This window comes from Furipterus horrens, unplaced genomic scaffold (assembly GCF_987537825.1).
Source record: "Furipterus horrens unplaced genomic scaffold, mFurHor1.1.pri manual_scaffold_2, whole genome shotgun sequence".
Taxonomy (NCBI): domain Eukaryota; kingdom Metazoa; phylum Chordata; class Mammalia; order Chiroptera; family Furipteridae; genus Furipterus; species Furipterus horrens.
Window position 1 is genome coordinate 47,561,855 of NW_028327172.1, and position 20,194 is coordinate 47,582,048.

At 36.8% G+C, this 20,194-nt stretch overlaps 1 protein-coding gene across 1 annotated transcript in view; it reads left to right on the plus strand.

The window, feature by feature from the left end:
- UVRAG (UV radiation resistance associated) overlaps positions 1-20,194 on the plus strand; it is a 289,384-nt gene that overhangs the window by 47,818 nt on the left and 221,372 nt on the right. Inside the window, exon 5 of the mRNA XM_090265619.1 lies at positions 7,580-7,654. Within this exon, the coding sequence (XP_090121745.1) occupies positions 7,580-7,654 (75 nt within the window). The remainder of the gene's footprint in view (positions 1-7,579; positions 7,655-20,194) is intronic.

The window sequence follows — 20,194 nt, forward strand, 5'->3', positions numbered from 1 at the left end:
TTCTCAGCTTCATCCTACTGTTGTTTCCTTGTAAATTGTTCTTTATTTCAATGAGTGTATCCTTTGTTTCTGATTGGATCTTTTTTATGCTGTTTAGGTCCTTTCTCCTCTGTTTCAGTAGTAGAAATTTGTTACATTTAGGTTGGCCAATCAGGACCCCGAACTGAAGCACATACCCTTTCTTTATTCCCACATGCTGTAGTAGGCTCTCTATGGATAGTCTATGATATTAAGCACTTGTTTATTATTCTTCTGAAAGGATCTACATTTTGTGGAGGATGGTGCTTCTTAACATTAGAATTGCAGGGCTGTAGGCTATAGAGTTGTAGGGCAGGTTTGGCCAGAGAAGATGGCCTTCCTCATACTTTTCAACTCACACATTCCTTAAGTGGTTGTTTGATTAAAATACCTGACTTTGCTTATGTCTAACCTGCCCTAATTGCAGAGTGTCAACATTCAAGTGTCTTCGTACAAAGCTGGTTATGTTGGTATCGTCGTCGTCGGCATCCGTCCGTCTCGAGAGACGATGGTGTAGCTTCTACTGAAGCTACAGAGCCTGGGCAGGGTGATATGGAGGGTCTGCTGTTGCCCATGCAGCAGACCCCCCCTCTCTTCGCAGCTGAAGGGTCCAAGGGAAAGACGGAGTCAATACAGCTTGGCTTCAGGTGCGCCGCAGGAGTTGCCGGTGTTGACTACAACGTCAAACCGCCTTAGGGACTCCGGCTCCGGATTTTCTGTCGGGGTTTACTCCCTTAGCCTTTCCCCTGAAGAGGTATGCCGCAAGGCAGCGGAGGTTTTTTGGAGTCAGAGTTTTCCTTCTCTGATGTACCCTGACTAGAAGATCGAACCAGCGACACTTAGCTCGCAGGCCGACGCTCAATTCACTGAGCTAAACCAGCCAGGGACGCTTGGTGGTATAACAGAGAACAAAAGAAAAACATGTTTATTTTTAAAAATATAATTAGAAACTTAATATTATTGTGGAAGTAATATTATATAATATTTCACATACCTATGAAATATGTATAACAACTTATAGGCTACTAGACAATCAGATAAAATAGAATTTAAAAATTTTAGAGGCAATTAAGACTAAAATGTATCAGGATAATAATCAGAATCACTCAGATTCATTGATCTACTTTCTGCCAGGCACTGTTCTTAGTGTTAAGGATCCAAAGATGAATAAGAGATGATTCTTAGACCCCATAAACTGATAATTTATGAATTGCTACATAGAAAGCTATGGGAGTACATGAAAGAGGTATTTAGACATGACTGGATAGAGTCAGGGAGGGCTGGCTTAGGAATGGAATTTATTTTTTTTATGTTAGGTTTGTTGAGTTTGAAAAATGTATAAAGTTGAGTACAGTGTAACTACTACCACAGTGAATATTGTTGTGAGTGTTTAAATATAGATCTTTGTGTTGACATATGTTGTCATTTTTCTTGAGCAAATACCTGGGAATGAAATTTATTGTCCTAATGGTAAGTGTACGTTGAAATTTAAAAATTGCCATATTGCTTTCCAAAGTGACTACCATTCTGCTTTCCCATCAGCACAGTATGATAGTTCCATGTCTTTGTAAGCACTTGTTATTGTCAGTCTTTTAAATTTTAGCCATTCTAATAGGTTGGAAGTGATATTTCATTGTGATATAAATTTTAATTTTCCTAATGATGAAATGATGCTGAGCATTAAAAAAAATTTTATTTGCCATCAATGTCTTGCTTGTATGCACATGTTCTCTCTTTTCTCTCTTGTGAAATGTTTGCTCAGCTCTTTTGCCCATTTTTAATTTTTTTGAATTCTCATTATTGAGTTGTAAAATTCTGTATGTAGTCTGGATATGAGTAAGTCCTCTATAAGATATGTATTTTCTGAATATTTTCTGCCTTTTGTGGCTTTGTCTTTTGATTTTTTAAAAATATCATGCAAAAAACAAGTTTTAAAAAACGTTGATAAAGTCCACTGTATCAGTTTTTAATTTATTTATGTAAGGTATATTTTATTGATTATATTGTCACGATAGTTCCAATTTTTTCCTCTTTGCTTTCCTCTGCCCAGCACCCCCCTCCCCCAGAATTCCACCCCCCTCACCCCAGTCCATGCCCATGGGTCATGCATACAAGCTCTCTGGTTTCTCCCTTTCCTATATTATCACTATTTTAAAATTAATTAATTAATTAATTAATTAATTTATAACAAGAACCCCCCCCCCCTCAGACTTGAGACCCTTTATAATCTTATAAAGGACAATGGGCAACAGTCTCATGCTCCTCTAGCTGCTTCAAGCTGGGCCTGGTTATCGTCCTACCTACTCTTGGGTACAGAATTCCCTAATAAGATATATCAGTTTTTTTATTTTATGTTTCATTCTTCTTATATCTTCTCTAAGACATCTTTGCCTAACCCAAGGTCATAAAGATTTTCTCCTATGAAGTTCTTCTTCTAGAAATTTTATAGTTTTATGTTTTACATTTATGTTTATTATCCATTGAGAATTAACTTTTATATAAAGTGCAAGGTTCATTGTGTTTTGGATGGATGAACATTTGTTCCTGTATTCTTTGTTGTTAAGGCGTTATTTCTCCATTGAATTACCTTGTCTTCTTTGAAAATCATTTGTTGAAAATCATTTGTTGAAAATCATTTGTGTGGGTCTATTTCTCACCTCTTCACTGATCAACATGTCTGCCCTATGTGAATACCACATTACCTTTTTATAAATATATATTTTTATTGTATTTTTTTCCATTGCCACTTATCCCCCTTGTAACCTCTTCCACCTTCTCACCCCCTCTGCCCTCATCACATTATCTTGATTACTGAAATTTCAATAGTCTTGAATACAGGTAATATGAACCTTCCACGTTTGTTCTCTTTTCAAAGTTATTCTGGCTCTTCTAGACCTTTGACCTTTACATATACATTTTAGTTAGCTTGTCAATTTCTACAAAAATCTTGCTGGGATTTTGATTGGTATTGAATCTAAGAAAATTTGGGGAGAATTGACATCTTAAAAAATATTGAGTATTTAATCTACGGACATGATGTATCTCTATTTGTGAAAATCTTTGATTTCACTCAGCAGTTTTTTTGTAGCATATAGCATACAGGTCTTGCTCATATTTTGTTAGACTTGTGCCTATGGATTCCATGTTTATTGATGCTGTTTTAAATGTATTCCTTTAAAAAATATTCCTATTTCTAATTTTTGTTTCTATTATGTAGAAACATTTCTGTATTGATCTTTTATTCTATGACCTTACTAAACTCACTTATTAGATTTGGTAGTTTTTTTCTTTGTGGATTCCTTTTGTAGACTGCTATGTAGTCAGTCATGTTGTCTGTGGACACAGATGCCTTACTTTCTTCCTTTCTAATGTTTATGTCAAATTCTTCTCTTATTTTACTGGTTAAATAATGTTAAATGGGTAGAGTTGTAGAGTGGATGTCCTTGTTTTGTTGCTGATCTTGAGGGGAAGTATTCAGTCTTTCACTATTAAGTATATTAGCTATAAATTTTGTAGATACTTCATCAAGCTGAGGAAGTTTCCTTTCATTTGGAGCAGATTTGATTTGCTAATATTCCATTAAGGCTATTTTCATTTAATTCCATGAAGAATATTGGTCTGTATTTTTCTTGAAATGTCCTTGTCTGCTTTAGTATCAGACTAATGCTGATCTCATAAAATGGATTGCAAAGTGTTTACTCTTCTATGTTTGGGAGGAATTTGTGTAGAGTTTTTATTTATTTCACAAATGTTTGATAGAATTATTTAGTGAAGCCAAGTGGATATTAAGATTTGTTTGTGGGAAAGTTTAGAAGTATGACTTCAATTATTTTGTTAGGTAAGAAACTCTTCAGGTTATCTGTGTCTTCTTAAGTGAACTTTGATAGGTTGTCCTCCAAAGAATTTGTTGATTTCATCTAAGATTACAAATTTGTTGTTATAAAAATTCCCATGATATTACTATATCAATTACAGGTATGTAGGATATGGTGATGCTTTCCTCTTTTATTCTTGCTATTGGTAATTTGTCTTAAGATCGTTCTGACTAGAGATTTATTAATTTTATTATTTTTTCAAAAAAGTGTTTTGTCTAATAGAATATCTTTATTGATATTATTTTCAGTTCCACTGATTTCTGCTTTTATTCTTATTAATTTATTCCTTTTGCTTGTTTTGTGTTTAATTTGATGTTCTTTGCTAGTTTTTTAAGGCAGGATCCTGGATTACTGATTTGAAACTTCTCTTGTCTAAAATAAGCATTAAGTAAATTTTTCGCTTTGACCTGCAAATTTTGGCATTTTCTTTTCATTTTTATTTAATTAAGAATATTTAAAAATTTCCCTTTTATTCCTTCTTGACTTAAGAGTTATTTAGAGGTATGTTGTTTAATTCTCAAACGTCTGTAGATTTTCCAGACATCATTTTGTTGAGTTCTACTTCAGTTCTGTTGAATTTAGAGAAAATAGTTTGTATGATAGCAGTCCTTTGAACTTTTTTGAGATTTATTTTGTGGTTCAGAAGATATGATCTATCTTGGTGAATGAATGTTTCATGTACATGTGATGTGTATTCTGCTGACATTGAATGGAATGCTTTACAAGTGTTAATTAGATTGAGTTGATTGATAGTCCTAGTGAATTTTGAATGGTATGTTGGAATTAGCCAAAGGAGAAAACATGTGGAAAGGCACAGAAGTATGACCATAATCCAATTCATCCATTTTTAGTTGAGGGAACTAGGTCCAGAATGAGGATGCAGCTTGTCCAAAGTCTCATACTTGTTTGTGCCAGAGCTACAGCTATAACCTTGCTTCCTGAATAGCCTTTAGAGGTAATAGAGTAAATCAGGATATTTTACCCAGAAGTCATGAACTAAGTTGGTCTTTGCAGCCTGTTTATTAAGCATGCTTTTTTTTTTCTTTATTAGTTCAAGAACAAAGGGATCTTTCTGAGCTTTATAGTTGCCTGATTCTGATACATTATTAGATTTCCCTCCCCCGATATTGTTCATGTCTAACTTCCAAAAAGTACTTTCATTTTCAGTTATCTCTTTTAATCTTTATGACACCTCTGTAAGATGGAGCAAGGGGCATTTTCTTCTTTTGGCTGATAAGGAATTAAAGAATGAACTATTAACATTGATTAATTACTATAAGTTGGATAGAGTGCTGGGCACTAGGACTATAAAGATAAACAAATCAGAGTTGAAGTTGGAAATAGAACCCAGATCACTTGATTTTTTAAAAAATTATTATTTTTATCCTTATCCAAGGACATGCTTATTGAGAGAGGGGATGGAAAGGAGAAGGGGGGAGAGAAACATCGATCTGCTGCCTTTCAAATGTGCCTGCCCGGACCCGAACCAGCAACCCAGGCATGTGCCCTGACTGAGAATCAAACCTGCGACCTTTTGGTTTGTGGGATGATGCCCAATAAACTGAGCCACACTGGCTGGGGCCATTTTTTTTTTTTTAAAGCCTACTATCTTTCTAGAACTTTTCATGTACTGGAACCAAGTTGTCTCTTATTTTTCAGCAAATTAATTTAATACCATCTTAATGGAGTTTATGTTATGGGTTCTTTCCTTTTCTATTAAATTTGCTCCTGTTGTTAGGGTCCTGCGCCCCCTGCAGACCTGCCCCAAACTGGTAGATTTTCTTGCAATTTTAAAAGTAATACATGTTCTTTGTGGACAATTTGGAAAATTATGAAAAGCAGAGAGAATAAAAAATTATGTATAATCCTTTGACCCGGCTACAGCCATTGTTAACATTTAGATGCATATGATTTTAATCTTTTATTCCTTTAGCTGTATATGTGTATACAATATTTTATGTTTGTAAAATTTCACATCCCTTCTAATTTTTCTAATATTTTCTCTTTTCTCTTATAAAATGAAATACGTCTTGAGATTTATAGTTTTATTATAAATTTGTTATTGCCGACTCATCTTTTTGTAGTAGTATATTCAGTTAAGTAAATGATGTGGGTAAACAAGGAACATGTGATAAATTTTGCTTTACTAATAGAGGTAGAAGTATAGAAGTTAGAAAAATGTTCCCAGAACTTCCTGCTGTTGGCTTCGGCTACTCTATCTGTAGCTAGAGAAAGAAGAGATTGAATATTCTACTCTGGTAATTCTTTCTATCTTTTAACTTGAACCCTCAGTTATTCCTTCACTACCAAAGCAATTAAACTTTTATTTTTATTTAGTTTTAGGTATATTTTATTGATTATTCTGTTACAATTGCCCCGATTTTTTTCTCTTTGCCCCCCTCTGCCCCGTACCCCCATTACCTCCAGCAACCTCCCCCTCCTCCTTAGCTCATGTCCATTGGTTTGTGTGTTTAAGTTCTTTGGCTTCACCATTTCCTATATTATTCTTAACTTCCCTCTGTCTATTTTGTTCCTGCCAGTTATGCTTCTTGATCACTGCACAATTTCCCACATTCTTCCCCTTCCCCTCCCAGCTGTTAACTGTCTAAATGATCTCCATACCTATGATTCTGTTCCTGTTCTGGTGGTTTGTTAGTTTGTTCTTGTTGTTTTTTTTATTTTTTAGATTCAGTTGTTGATAGTTGTGAGTTTGTTGTCATTTTAATGTTCATCGTTTTGATCTTTTTTTAAAATAAGTCCCTTTTACATTTCATATAATAAGGGCTTGGTGATGATGAACTCCTTTAACTTTATATTGTCTGGGAAGAACTTTATTTGCCCTTTCATTCTAAATGATAGCTTTGCTGGATAGAGTAATCTTGATTGTAGGTCCTTGCTTTTCATCACTTTGAATACTTCTTGCCATCCCCTTCTTGCCTGCAAAGTTTCTTTTGAGAAATCAGCTTATAGCCTTAATGGGAATTCCTCTGTAGGTAACTCTCTTCTTTATCCACAACTCTTCATGATCAAGCAACTAAATCTCTTTTCATGTCTCACAATTAGATATTTTATACCGTTTTGAGTTAGTTTTTATCTTAGTTCTTCAGTTTTAAAGTTTTATTCTTCCTACCTTTCGGGTAAAATTTAATTTGAGGTGGTACTGACTAAAACTCAAATCAGTTGCATTTGAAAGAGAACAGTATGCAGGCAATAATTAAGCAGACATTTAAAGACTTTAGAGATTAGATATTATCTTTAAACTGTCTTTTTGAAAATTCAAAATATTAATTTTTTATTTTTTCCTAGGGCTTCATGTTTTTTATAGACTTAACTGGATTGTGTTTTCTTTGTGATAAGAGAATGTGTGGTATCAGCTTCTGAATCCCTGTACTTTAGGAATAGTCTTTCCGTAACAACCTCAAGAAGTGTTTGTGGAGAATACATGTGAATGATGGTGCCTGTGATCTCATGTCATGGTTTTGTGAGGCCTTTGACTAAACTAAAGCAGGATATTCTCAGTTGATGACTTGGTCCAATGAGAATGAGTTGTTTTCTGCTGGTTTGTTAGATATATAGCCAGCCTGTTTTCCAGCACTGAAGTATCCCGTTGCAACTGTCATTCTCTGATCATATTAAAACTTGATTGGAATGAGCAGAACTGATAGTATGTTTTCCTCCTCTCTTAGATTCATGCCCGCAACCAAAATGAAATAATTTTTGGGCTGAATGACGGCTACTATGGTGCTCCATTTGAACATAAGGTAAGAGGATTTTTCTAGTGCTAGCAGTTCTGTTTAGTGTGGGCATGCCTTGACTTACAGGGCAAAAAAGCTCTGTGTAAACAAATTCATGTGTTAAGTATTATTATAAATTTGTTGTTTAATGTGGCTTAGGGTGAATGCCTTTAAAATGAAAACTTATTCTGTGACCACCCCAATTCATTTTTTCTAAATCTAAATTATCTTCATTTTCCTCAAAGCAAATCTGAACTGCTTTTTATTATTCTACATAATTCTTTGGGGATTAAGAAAGAATGGTGAATTTTGATTAAATGCAATACAATCTTATTAAATGTTTCAGATATCTTTTACAACTTCCAGTACATCTAAGAAACTACGAGTCAAGTTATATTATAGTCAATGCTATCTCTATTCCTAAAGGTGATTATAGAGAAAGGAAAGAAAAGAGAATTTATAATTTATCAAGTACCTACTATTGGTATGATGCCAGGTAATTGATGTTCTTTATCCCACTTAATAGTAGTCACAAACCAATGAGTAATGTTCTCTGCATTATTTGCTTTTAGTGATCATCTGCTTCATAATTCTTGGTTGTCTGAGATTCTATTGCTAGAATGCTCCATTCATTTAACAACTACTCTTTGAGCACCTGCTGAATGTCAGCCACTGTGCTCTAAGTGCTAAAGGTACAATGGTGAGCAAATGTATATTTTCCTGTTGTCGTGGAGTGTCTGGAAGAGACAAACATTCATCAAGGAACCTAACAATAAATATATAAACAAATGATTGTAAATGCTATAAAAGCACGTAATGAGGACCTTATTACTACTCTAGTGGGTCAAGAAAGGTCTTCTTAGGGTCTTGACTTTTAAGGTTACAATCCCAAGGATCAGTGGACGTGAACTATGTGGAGGGAGTGAGAGTAAGCAATGCAGGCAGAGGAGGGTAACGTGTTGGAAGGCCATGGAATAGAAGGGGACATGGTGAGCTTTAGGGACTGAAGGAAAGTTAGAGTGGTGAAGGAGGATGACACCCGATGAGGCTGGGAGGTAGGTAAGGATCATGTCATGCAGAACCTTTTATAGGATTATATCCTAATAGTGGAGTGTGTTGAAGGATTTTTAGCCTGGCAAGTGATAGAAATTTGTGTGTTTATAATTTTGTTCTGGCTGTAGTAAGGAATGATTGTAAAAGAGACAAGACTATGTGTGGGAAGCCAGTAAGGAGGGTCTTGCAGGTAAGAGGTGCTGATACTTTGGAACAATAGGATTGTGGTAGAATAGAGAGAAGATGGATTAAGAAAGATTGAGGAGGTAAAAGCATTAGGACTTGGTATGGTTTGAATTTAGGTTGTAAGGAAAAAGGAGGTATTAGGATGACTTAGGTTTCTGGCTTGGATAAAGTAACTGAATGGATAAAGGTGCCAGACACTGAGAGACTAGGGGATGCTGGAGGAAGACCAGGTTTGGTGGAGGCAGGTCACAAGTTGAGATTTGATTATACAAACTTTGAGTGACTTCAGGATATCCATATGTAGTTGTTAAGGATGCATTTGGATATATGAGTCTGGAGTTCAGAGGACAAAAGTGAATTTGAAATATAAGTATGGAGCCAATGGTAAATAGTCACTGAAGTCATGACTTCAGATAAGATAGACTAAGGACAGGCTCTACAGTGCGAAAAAAGGGGCTTAGTAACAAAGCCTTGATGACCTCTAGCTTTTCTTTTCTTTTCTTTATGATTATTTATTTATTTTTAGAGAGAGGGGAAGAGAGCGAGAGAATCATCAGTGTGTGGTTGCCTTGCGCGGCTTAAACTGGGGACCTGGCCCACAACACAGGCATGTGCCCTGACTGGGAATTGAACCAGTGACACTTTGGTTCACAGGCCTGTGCTTAATCCACTGAGGACAGAACTCTTAACTTTTAAAGGCCAAATAGAGCAGGAGGCATTGGAAAGATGACTGAGAAGGAGTGGTGATAGATTAATATGGAAAAGTGAGTGAAGTCTTTTAAAGACTCTCAGAGGCCAAAGAAAGAGAGGTTTTAGGTTTTTTTAAAACGTGTGTGTGTGTGTGTGTGTGTTTTGTTGTTGTTTGTTTCAATGGGAGGGAATAGTCAAATTAGGATGACAACTGAAAATTGCCCATTGGGTTTGGCATAATGGAAGCAATTCTCAGTGACTTCTTCAAAACTCAGTTCAAGCTGTGATAACCTTCTTTATTTTTAAAGCCCTTCTCATCTTCTGAGATCCTATAGTATATCAACAACGTATATATACCTTTGACATAAAGTATACCACTCTATCTTCCTTTCTAGTTTTTAAGCTTCTTAAGGACAGATTTCTATGTGTAATTTTGAATTCCTAGTACTATCATACTTCTTGAGATAGAGTATTTGCTAAGTAAAAATGTTTGATTTAATGAGAGGATGTGGGACTGCTATTGGTGTTGTTTTTAATGTCCCTTTTACAGGGTCAGGCATCTTGACACTGTTGAGGGACTGAGTTTCTCCTGCAACTGGTAACCAACTCACTATCTAGTACACTGCCTGGCACGTAATACTAACGTCTAGTACCTGTTGAGTGTTACTATGTATGAAACATTGTTTTAAGACCTTTATATCTGTTATTGTATTTAATCTCCCTAGGGATCCTATAGCCAGATGTAATAGCAGTTAGGTTTTGAGCAGGCCAGTAATTTACCCCTTTCTTCTCTTCCTACCTTTGGAACACATGGCTTTATTCCTGGTAAAACTATTTGGCAAATGTGGCTTAAATTCCTCAGCTAAAGAACTTGTATATACTTCCTTCCAAATTGAACCTCCCCTCACAAAAATAAAAATAAAACAAGCAAAACTGGGATCTTCCCCTTACACGGCAAAGCCTGATCCTCCGGGCGCAAAGCAGAACTTACTGCTTCTTCTGAATGGGAGGCGGGCAGAAAGGACAGAGGCAGCTGTGCTCAGTTTCATCTTGCTAGCTCAGCAGTCGGGTAAGTTATCTGCCTGTGCTGGGAGGAGTGAGTGAAGGACACAGAGAAATTGGAAGTGTTTTTTATGACCCTCCTTGCTGGGAAATGGAGTGGGAAGTTTTTCTTTTCTGTGGAAACAGAGAGCACAGTGTTTCCTCTAAATGATGATAATAATGGCTGATGTTTAGTGAGCACTTATGTGCCAGGCACTATGCTAAGTGCTTGACATATTTTACCTCATTTAAACCTCAGAATTGTCCTTGTATAGAAGAGGAAGCTGGCACAGAGCAGTTAAGTCACTTTCCCAAGATTGCACAGCTACTAAATAGCAGAGCTGGGATCCAAGACCAAATGGTCAGTAGATGTTTATGAAATATATGATTGTCATACTGGTACATTTTATTCTGTAGTCCTTCAGTTGATGAGCTTTATAAATTTTTAAGTCCTACTTGTCTTGCCCCTGCACCAGCTTTCAGATGAACACCTGACATGGAGGCAGAACCTTAAAAAGGCATTTTTTTCTTTATTAAGAAAGCAGGGTTTCCAATCAAGATGTCATTATAAGTGCACACTTTGAGACCTTCTGCTACACCAAACAAAAAGCAATGATTGGTGAAATCAGCTACGTTTATAGAGGACCTACCTTGCTAAAATACAGAAACAAAAAGCAAAATAATGAACATCTTTGAAACAGAAATGGAATAGAAACACAAACAAGTGGGCAGAAGCAGAAAGCTTGGGAATAGTTGGCTGGGAGATCGGCTCCTCTGGGCAAAATGCACACCAAATGAGCACCAAAATTGAGATAGGGCTCTCCCTAAGACACCTTAGACATCTTAGAGAGACTAGATCTTTAAGGATAATTTTAAAAGGGAAAATCTTAGGAGCTAGCAGAGAGAAAGGAAATATACACGAATTAGGGTGACAGCCAACTTCTCCACAGCAACAGTAGATGCCAGAAAAAATATATCTACAAAGTTCTATTAACTATTAATATATAAATCTGTTTCTAGTAAACCTTCAGTCAAGAGTGAGGGTGACGGAGGAACAATTTTAAATACACAAAGACTGAGAGTTTACCACCCACAGGCCCTTTATCTATACTGGACAGAACAGTGCAAATGGGGAAGTGATTCCAAAGGGAAGGTGTGGGTAGTAACAGGAAGTCACAGCAAGGCACATAAAAATGTTTAAAACGTCTGTAAACTAACAACCATACAAAAACTAATATATAGTAAGTCTATGTGTTTTAAGGTAAGACAGACTAGACTATTGTTATTCAAAATGGAGTCTGTGGACCAGAGCTAGTCCAAGAACGGTCTTGTCACCAGTTTGTGGTGAGCCAAATATAAAAATAAGAGTAAATGTTTCAAAACTTATGGCAATTTGACATTTTTGTGCCTTTTTATTGTCTTTTACAAAAGTATCAGTTCATAAGGGAGTGTGTTTGGAAATTAATACATTTGAAAATCTTTGGGTAAAACATACACTGTGGGTTTGAAACCTTTGTTCAGTAACTTCTGCTGGCATTACTAGGGAAAGTAATATGTTCTTGCTAATATTATATAGTAAAATTTCATTTATTTGGCGTACAGATATGGAACTCTTGAATATTTAACAGGGACAAAGAGATAATTGAATAAATGATTATGAAAATTTAATTATAAAAGTGAATCATAATTTTTTCTGTCTATAAATATTAAATACGTACTGTGTGCCCTTTATTTAACTAGGCACTGAAAGGGAAAAAGAATGCAATCTTTCCCTCCTGTTGTGGGGAAAAACCCGGTTCTTCCCTACTGTGTTCTCTTCCCTCTGTGTCTCCTTTGCTACTCACACTTCACTTCTCACACTTGGAGGTCTTTTCCTACACCAACAAGTCATTCTCTGTGACACAAGTGGGGTGTCCTACAATTTAACTCGATTCTAACACTATCTACCTGGAGATAGTGTCAGATGCCACAGGTTAAGGGCTCAGCCCGATAAGACTGTCCCATCTACTCCCACTTCAGAGACCAGTCGCAATCCCAGGTTATCACCTGTGCTTCTGACCAACCAGCTCTAGATTTAAGGTTCCAGTGACCCCTCCTTGAGTTTGAGTAATTTGTTAGAGTGGCTCACAGAACTTATGAAAACACTTAGTTACAGGTACCAGCTTGTTAAAGAATTTGATGAAGGATACAGATGAACACAGCTAGGTAGAAGAGATGCAGAGAGCTAGGTCTGGGCGGGCCCCACGGAGGGCCCCACCCGCAGGAGCTTCTGTCCCTGTGGAGTTGGGGTACGTCACCCTCCCAGTGTGTAGTGTGTATGTGTCGGCCAACTTGAACTCCATACTTTTGGGATAATATGGAGGCTTCATCATGTAGACATAATCAATCATTAACTCCATTTTTAACCCTTCCTTCTTAAGAGAGAGTGGAGGGGAGGACTAAAAATTCCAAGCTTCTAACCATGGCTTGGTCTTTCAGGTGACCAGCCCTCATTCAGTATTGCCTCATTAGAACAAAAGACACTCCTTTCAGCCATGAAATTTACAAGGATTTCAGGAGCCCTGTGTTGGGAGGCCAAATATTACAACACAAGATGCTCTGTAGACTCTTATGCCTTAGGGGAATTACGAGGGTATTAGGAGCTCTGTGCCAGGAGCTGGGGGCAGAGACCAGTTGATATTTTTATTAGCTAACAGGTACTATGAGGTACAAATGTATTAGACACATATTCACAAACACTTACTCTTTTAGTTGAGATAAAATGCATGTATTCCAGAAGAGTGCTAGTTTACAAATAGGTTTAGTTTGAAAAATGTTTTGGATATCAATTACTTGTGTCTTACAGGTAATTCAGGTGAATTATAGCAGAACTGTAAATAATTTGAAGAGCACCTTAGGAAGAGGTGCTCTTTCAAGTGTTTGGGGACTGTAAAAGGAACGCTGTTATAACTTGAAGTTGGGTTGGATGGCGGTTGGTAAATAGGCTAGGTGGCTAGGTGAGGTGTTGTTTTCTAGGTGGATTTAACTGCACGGTGGCGATTGGGGGAACAGGGTGGATTGAGAGGCTGTTGGCCAGCTTTTTATCCAGTAAGCTGGAACCCTTTCCGATCCAAGTTCAGGAGTTATGTCTTTAATATGCACAAGTAAGATTATCTTCACATGAAATTCCTTTTGGCAACTACTCTTCTTTCTAGGAGGATGCTGTCTGCTGCCTGGTGAATGCATACTCCTAGTGGTTAAGAATATGGGTTTTGGAGTCAGATTGATATGAGTTTAATTTCAGGCACTACTGCTGTTTGCCTGTGAGAGAGCTCTTGGACAAATTGAGTCATGTCTGTGTTTGTTTTCTTAACAGTGAATGGAGATAATTTCTGCCTCATCATAAATTGTTTCTGAGGATTAAAGATGATAATGTATGTTATAAGCCTGGCATATAAATGGAAACCACTACTCACTAGGCTCTAAACCTTATAGTAAGAGGGATTACATCTCTAATGCATATCTTTCTGTCAACATTGTGTTCCTTCCATCTGGCCTGTAGTGGGTGCTCAATAAAAATTTGTTAGTGAATGATGCTATATTTAAGGCTATCATAGCAATAGTAATTTTGAGACTAAAAATCTTGAGGTGATGCTATTTCTCATACCTTCCTTTACCTCCAGCCCAAACTTTTGGAGTTGTATTTTCATGTAACTCATACTGTCATAATAACTATTGGGTTAGATTGGTAAGAAATCTTTTATCAAACTGAAAACTGTAGGAGCAATGTCTTCAGAGTCCAGTAGATGGCAATATTTTCTCATTTTAATGGAAAAAATTAGAGCAGTGATTAGAGGAGTAGAATTCAAATAAAAAGGATCAAATCTTTTTGGAGTGAAATTTAGGAGATTGAAAGCAATTTGATGATTAATTTCACAAGTTCAGCCACATAACTTGATGATCCCAAGGGCATAGTCATGCTGAGAGTGAAGATTTAGGGACACAGCAAGTTTCATGGTCTGAGAGCCTGTACAAATGAAAATTTCTTATTTTATATTTTCCAAGGTATGATACTTTGGAAGTAGAAAACCTGAATTCTAATCCCAGTTTTGTTCTGGTACTGACTGTTCCTCAAGAAAATCACTTAACCTCTTTTAGTTTTAGGTTCTTGATCTCAAAAGTAAGACTATCCTAATTAGCTGATAAATGCTAGGGGGAATATTAGAGTTATCTAGCTCAACATCCTTATTTCATCGATGAAGAAACTGAGGCTCAGGGAACCTCATAACCTCTTGAACCTGACATGGCAAGTTTGTTTCGTGCTATAGAAGATAACTTAGATATAGCTGTAATAATATCATATATATAAAATAGAATAAAATCAATACATACTTTCCTAGCTCTTTTATCTTTAAGAATTTGCCTGTAAATTATGCCACCCCAATGTTACAACAGCCTGTCAGAAAGGTAGAGCATTTGTTATCAGTAGTTTTAGTAGTATTAGTAGTAGGCATCTAATAGGTATGAATGGACAAGGTATCAGGAAGAGTTAGTGGCAGAACCAGGATCAGAAGATATCTCTCTACTTCGAAGTACACTTTCTTCATTATACCATGTTGCCTGTGTAAAAGTGATGGATAGATGATTTTCATCATTTAATTTCTTTTTGAGGTTTCTTCCATCTTTTAATTTGATTAACTGTGATTGTGATTATATGCTGTTAGAGATATCTTCTTTAACTTATAGCAACTCAGTTGGGCAACTCTTAATTAGTATTTTTATTTTCAGGCTAAAGATGCTGAAACCTAGAAAAGTTAAGAGATTTCCATTTAGTTCTTGTGATAGAATTGCGAGATTTAAAAGTGGCTATTTCCTCTTGCTAGTCAAATTAATGGATGCTAACTTGTTTCCAAAGCACATTCCACACAGTGCACAAGCAGAACATTCAGAAGTGGGGATTAAGTGTTTCAAGCAGCCTGTGTTTTAACAACAGAAAGAGAGCTGTGGTTTAATTTCTGTACAGGTCTTAAGCAAAAGTTGCAAAATCATAGAAATAGCTCATTCTTACACATCCTATTCAGTTTTCCTTGTAGCCCCTCACTCCTATTACAAAATATAAGAAACAAAGACTAGACAAATCCTCAGGGGCAATTTCTGATAGCCGCCTGCTTTGTTATAAAACATGTAGGTATATATGAGCCATGCATATATATATATGCATGGGCAACAGCAGACCCTCCATATCACCCTGCCCAGGCTCTGTAGCTTCAGCTTCACTGGAGAGGACACTCCAGCGTCATCGCAAGATGTCAATTTAACACGGGAGGAGACAGATACCGTGTCACTCCCGAGTCGGACTGCACAACCATTCTCGGCGGTGCAGATAGACTCTTAAGAAGCTACACCATCGTCTCTCGAGACGGACGGCTGCCGACGATATGAGCTCAGTTTAAGTCCAGGGTAAAACTTTGTTCCTGAATTATTTGAGCTGGTGTGGTATCCTAGTTACAGTATTATGCCATGTAGGTATAGAGCTTTTGGAAACTACTATTGCTAGTTTTCATTTGTTGAGTGCCTACTTTATGTCAGATACTATACCAGCTACTTCACATGTTTCTATTTAATCTGTGAGACAATTCCACAAGGTAGTTATAGCCTCATTTTATAGGTAGAGTACCCTTGAAGAGAACATTAACTACTGATCCAAGACTACATAGCTAGTAAGGTAGCAGATCCATGATTCAAACCCAGGTCTGACTTATTCAAAGGCCTTTTCTCTTAACCACTATGCTACGTGTCATCTCTACATTTCTTCCAAATTCATACAGCATTTCACAGTATCAAGTCTCTACCTTTACATTTAACCAGAGATATCCACTGTGTGCATTGTGAGAATAAAATGAGAGAGTACATGAAAACGTGCTTTGAATGGTATAAATTGCACAGACTTTGGGTATTTATTGCAGAGTGGGCATGCAATGCCCATGAGGCCATCAACCCACCGAAGTCCACATAAGTTCCATGCATTAGTCACTATATTTGGCTTCCCTCTGAGTCTTTTTTTTCCCCTTTTCTCTTGGATCAAATTAACTTTTGACAGATGTTTGGAAAATCATCTTATCCTGTAATTCATATTTATAAATCCTGCTGCTGCAGTGTGGTCCCCATTCTCTTTCTTCATTGAATCCAGAGAATAATCTGGGAAAATGCCACGTTTCCTGTTATGAATTTGGAGGCCCTTGTCTTCTTAGCACAATTTTTGAGCTTTTCAGAATTTTAATACTGGAAAATTCAAAGCCAAGCCTGGTTCTTCATAAAGATATTTTAGATTCTTGAAAAGTAAATAGAAACAGCTTGACTCATCCTCACTAGGGGATTCAGAGAGTTTGAAATTTTTGTTTAGTTTAAAATTTTGAATACTAGTTTTTACTGTTCTCTCTTAGATTTGTGATGAGTGCATTCTTGACCATTTTCCTCCCCTCTCATAGTTTCGGTTTAAAGGGTTCTTCTACAAAGCTGGAAATCCTTTTCTTTCACTTAGAGATCTCTCTGCTAATGCTAGTTAAGTTAGCATGATGTCACTCTTGCCTTCTCGTCCCCTCTCACTTCTCTTTCCTCTCACAGTTAGTTATTTGTGTGTAAATCATTCCTCCTGTCAGGGTGTAAGCTTTTTCAGGACTGAGGTTGTGCCTTACTTTTGTAGCCCCAGGATTTAGCATAGACTTTACTTAGTAAATATTTCTCCATGAGTGGCCGAAGTTTCCTAGGCTCACATGGTTCGTATCTCTATTCTAACATATACTTTTCACTTGAAGTATGGCTACTTTAGCTGGGTCACTTTTAGTCCTCATGCCAGGGAGTAGCATTGATGACTATCAGTCTGATTCATGCTTGTAGTTTGTGACTACGATTGTGACTATTTTTTGAGCGTTGTTTTAAACATGGAAGTATAAACAAGAATCTATCTCCGTTGATTTAAATTAAAAATTAAAAAGAGTTTATTTTATTTTCACGATCTGTATACCTTTGCTTAATAACACTCTTCTTATTGCTTCTCACTGTTTTGAGGGAGAGGAAAATACCCTTGGTTGTCTCAAACCTTAGACCAAACCTGGGGGTATATACATTTTTAGCTCCAGTTCAGTGTCTTAAGAAGAGGTCCTGCCTCCCCTCTTTAGCAGCACAGCATCTGGGCTTCGTCACAGTTCAGAGGCAGAGGGTGTCCAAGGCTCGAAGGTGCTTGACAGATATACTTGAACATTTTTTCTCATTTTTAACTTGGCTGACACTTAAAAGTGTATTAATGTCCAAATAAACATACACACATAGGAACGCAGGCTGCCTATTGATTCGTCAGGTAGCTATTTTAGGAGTAGCTGTACAAATAAATACTGTGTTTGAAAAAAGTATATGTATTGCATTTGAAAATGTGTTTGAGTAGTAGAATGAGCCCTTTTTTTTTTCTTGCCCATCAAAATTTCTTACTCAAGTAAGTAGAAGGACTATTTACAAAACTTACGGTTTTACAAATAACATACGGAACACTGACAGGTCTGCTAGGGGACCCTTTCGGTGGAGCACTTAAATGACTGTCCTCAGGCTTCCACTGGGACCTTTTGTCCTCTCATTAGTGTTGTATCTGGATGATTCAGGTCCCTCCCAAGTCTGCATCTCCAGTCTGTGTTTCCATATATCTAGACTTGTGTCAAATTGCTTGGATGTTTCAGAGTCACAATACTCTGTAGCTCCCAAACTGAGCTCAATTCCCCATCCCCCTTTCAAAAAACCCCTCCTTCTGTTGTGCTCCTTAATTCAGTGAATGGTACTGCTATCCATTCACTTTCTCAAATGAGAACAGGGAGTCATCCTGGATCCCTCCCTGTTATTAACAATCACTTTTTTGTGGGCAGGTGGCTGGGTAGGGGCAGGGTGGAGGGATTGAGCAAAAAAGTTTTTTGAAAAAGAAAAAACTCATGGGCATGGACAAGAGTGGCGATTGCTTGGGGGAAAAGGAGTGGAAGGGGAATAAATGGTGATGGACAGAGACTTGACTTGGGATGGTGATCACACAATACAGTGCACAGGTGATGTGTTGTGGAGTTGTGCACCTGAAACCTGTATAATTTTGTTAACCAGTGTCACCCCAGTAAATTCAATAAAGAGAAAAAAAATCCCTTCTTTGAATCACTTCTGATGGTGCCTGCTAAATACTACTTCTTTCCTGGTTCTTGACTTTATAGCCAGATTATCTTCCTAAAATGCTGGTCATGTCCCTTCTTTATTCAGATCATTTCAGAGTAATTAATGAATGGCTTATAAGGTCTTGCTGTGATCTGGTCCCTGATTTCTAAGTACCCCACCCATAATACTTTCTTATGCTAAAGTTTACCCATCTCAGTTTTAGTTTAGATCCCATTTCTATAAAATGGTTTCCTGAGAATACCCCCTAAATCCAGTTTGGATACCCCTCTTTTTCTCCATAGTACCTAGCATTTCATTTTCCTCATGACTGACTCTTATCCTGTTATATTCTGATTGTCCGTTTGCTCATCTCTCTTTTTTATTAGAATGTAAACTGCATATAATTTATCCCTAGTGCTTAGTACTGTGCCTAGCATATAGTAGAAATTTAATAACTATTTGGTGAGTGAAATTTCTGTAGCAGCAGATCATTAAAAATTCTATTGGATTTATTACTTGGTCATCATTAGTTGTATAGCTTGTTACTCAAAATTCTAGTTCTATCTTTTTTTAAAAGTAATTTTGGCCATTTCTGCATAGACACCTGTCATTTGTAAATTATTACAGTTAGAATGGAACTCTATTTTTCTCTTCAGGTTTTCTTTCCCTTCCAATTTTCCACTTCTTTATTAACTATTTTCCCATTCATCGAGGCCTCAAATCTTATAGTTAGGTTTGATTGATTTCTTTTATCCACTTGATTTAGTCACTGGACACTTTTGAGTCCTTTTTTGAAATAACTTATATCTGTGGCTACTTTTCCATCTCCGTTGCCATAATCCAAGCTCAGACTGGCATCCCTAGAAAGCCTGATTACTGCATTAGTTTCCTGGCAGACCTATGGACTCTAGTCTCTTTGTATCCGCTTTGCCTTATTCACCGCTGCCTAATCAATCTTCCTAAATGCACACTTTAATTTTGGTTGTCTAGGTTAACTTCTCATTGTCTGCTAGATGTGTACAAATCTCTGACCTGATTTCCTTCTCTCAATCAGCCTAAGATCAGTTGGTAGTGTAGTTCTTTTGGTTCTATCTCTGCTTCCATCTTTACTTCCTCTCTCTCTTTTTTCATAGTTTGAGCTCTCACTACTTCTAGTAAGGGTGGATTTTTAGAATAGTCTTTAACTAGTATTTGGGCATTTTGCCTCTTCCAATTTATTATATTTGTTATTACCAGACTAAATGTAGGTCTGATCATTAGCTGACACTGTGAGAAACCTTTCATGAGTTCTTACTTACCAAAGGTTGTTTTAGCTTTTTAGCATGACACCCAAGGCTTTCTGTGTGGTAGGCCTCTCAACCTAATTATTTTATTTTATTTTTATTTTTTTTACTTATTGATTTTTTGGAGAGAGTGAGAATCTGTGCATTCATTGGT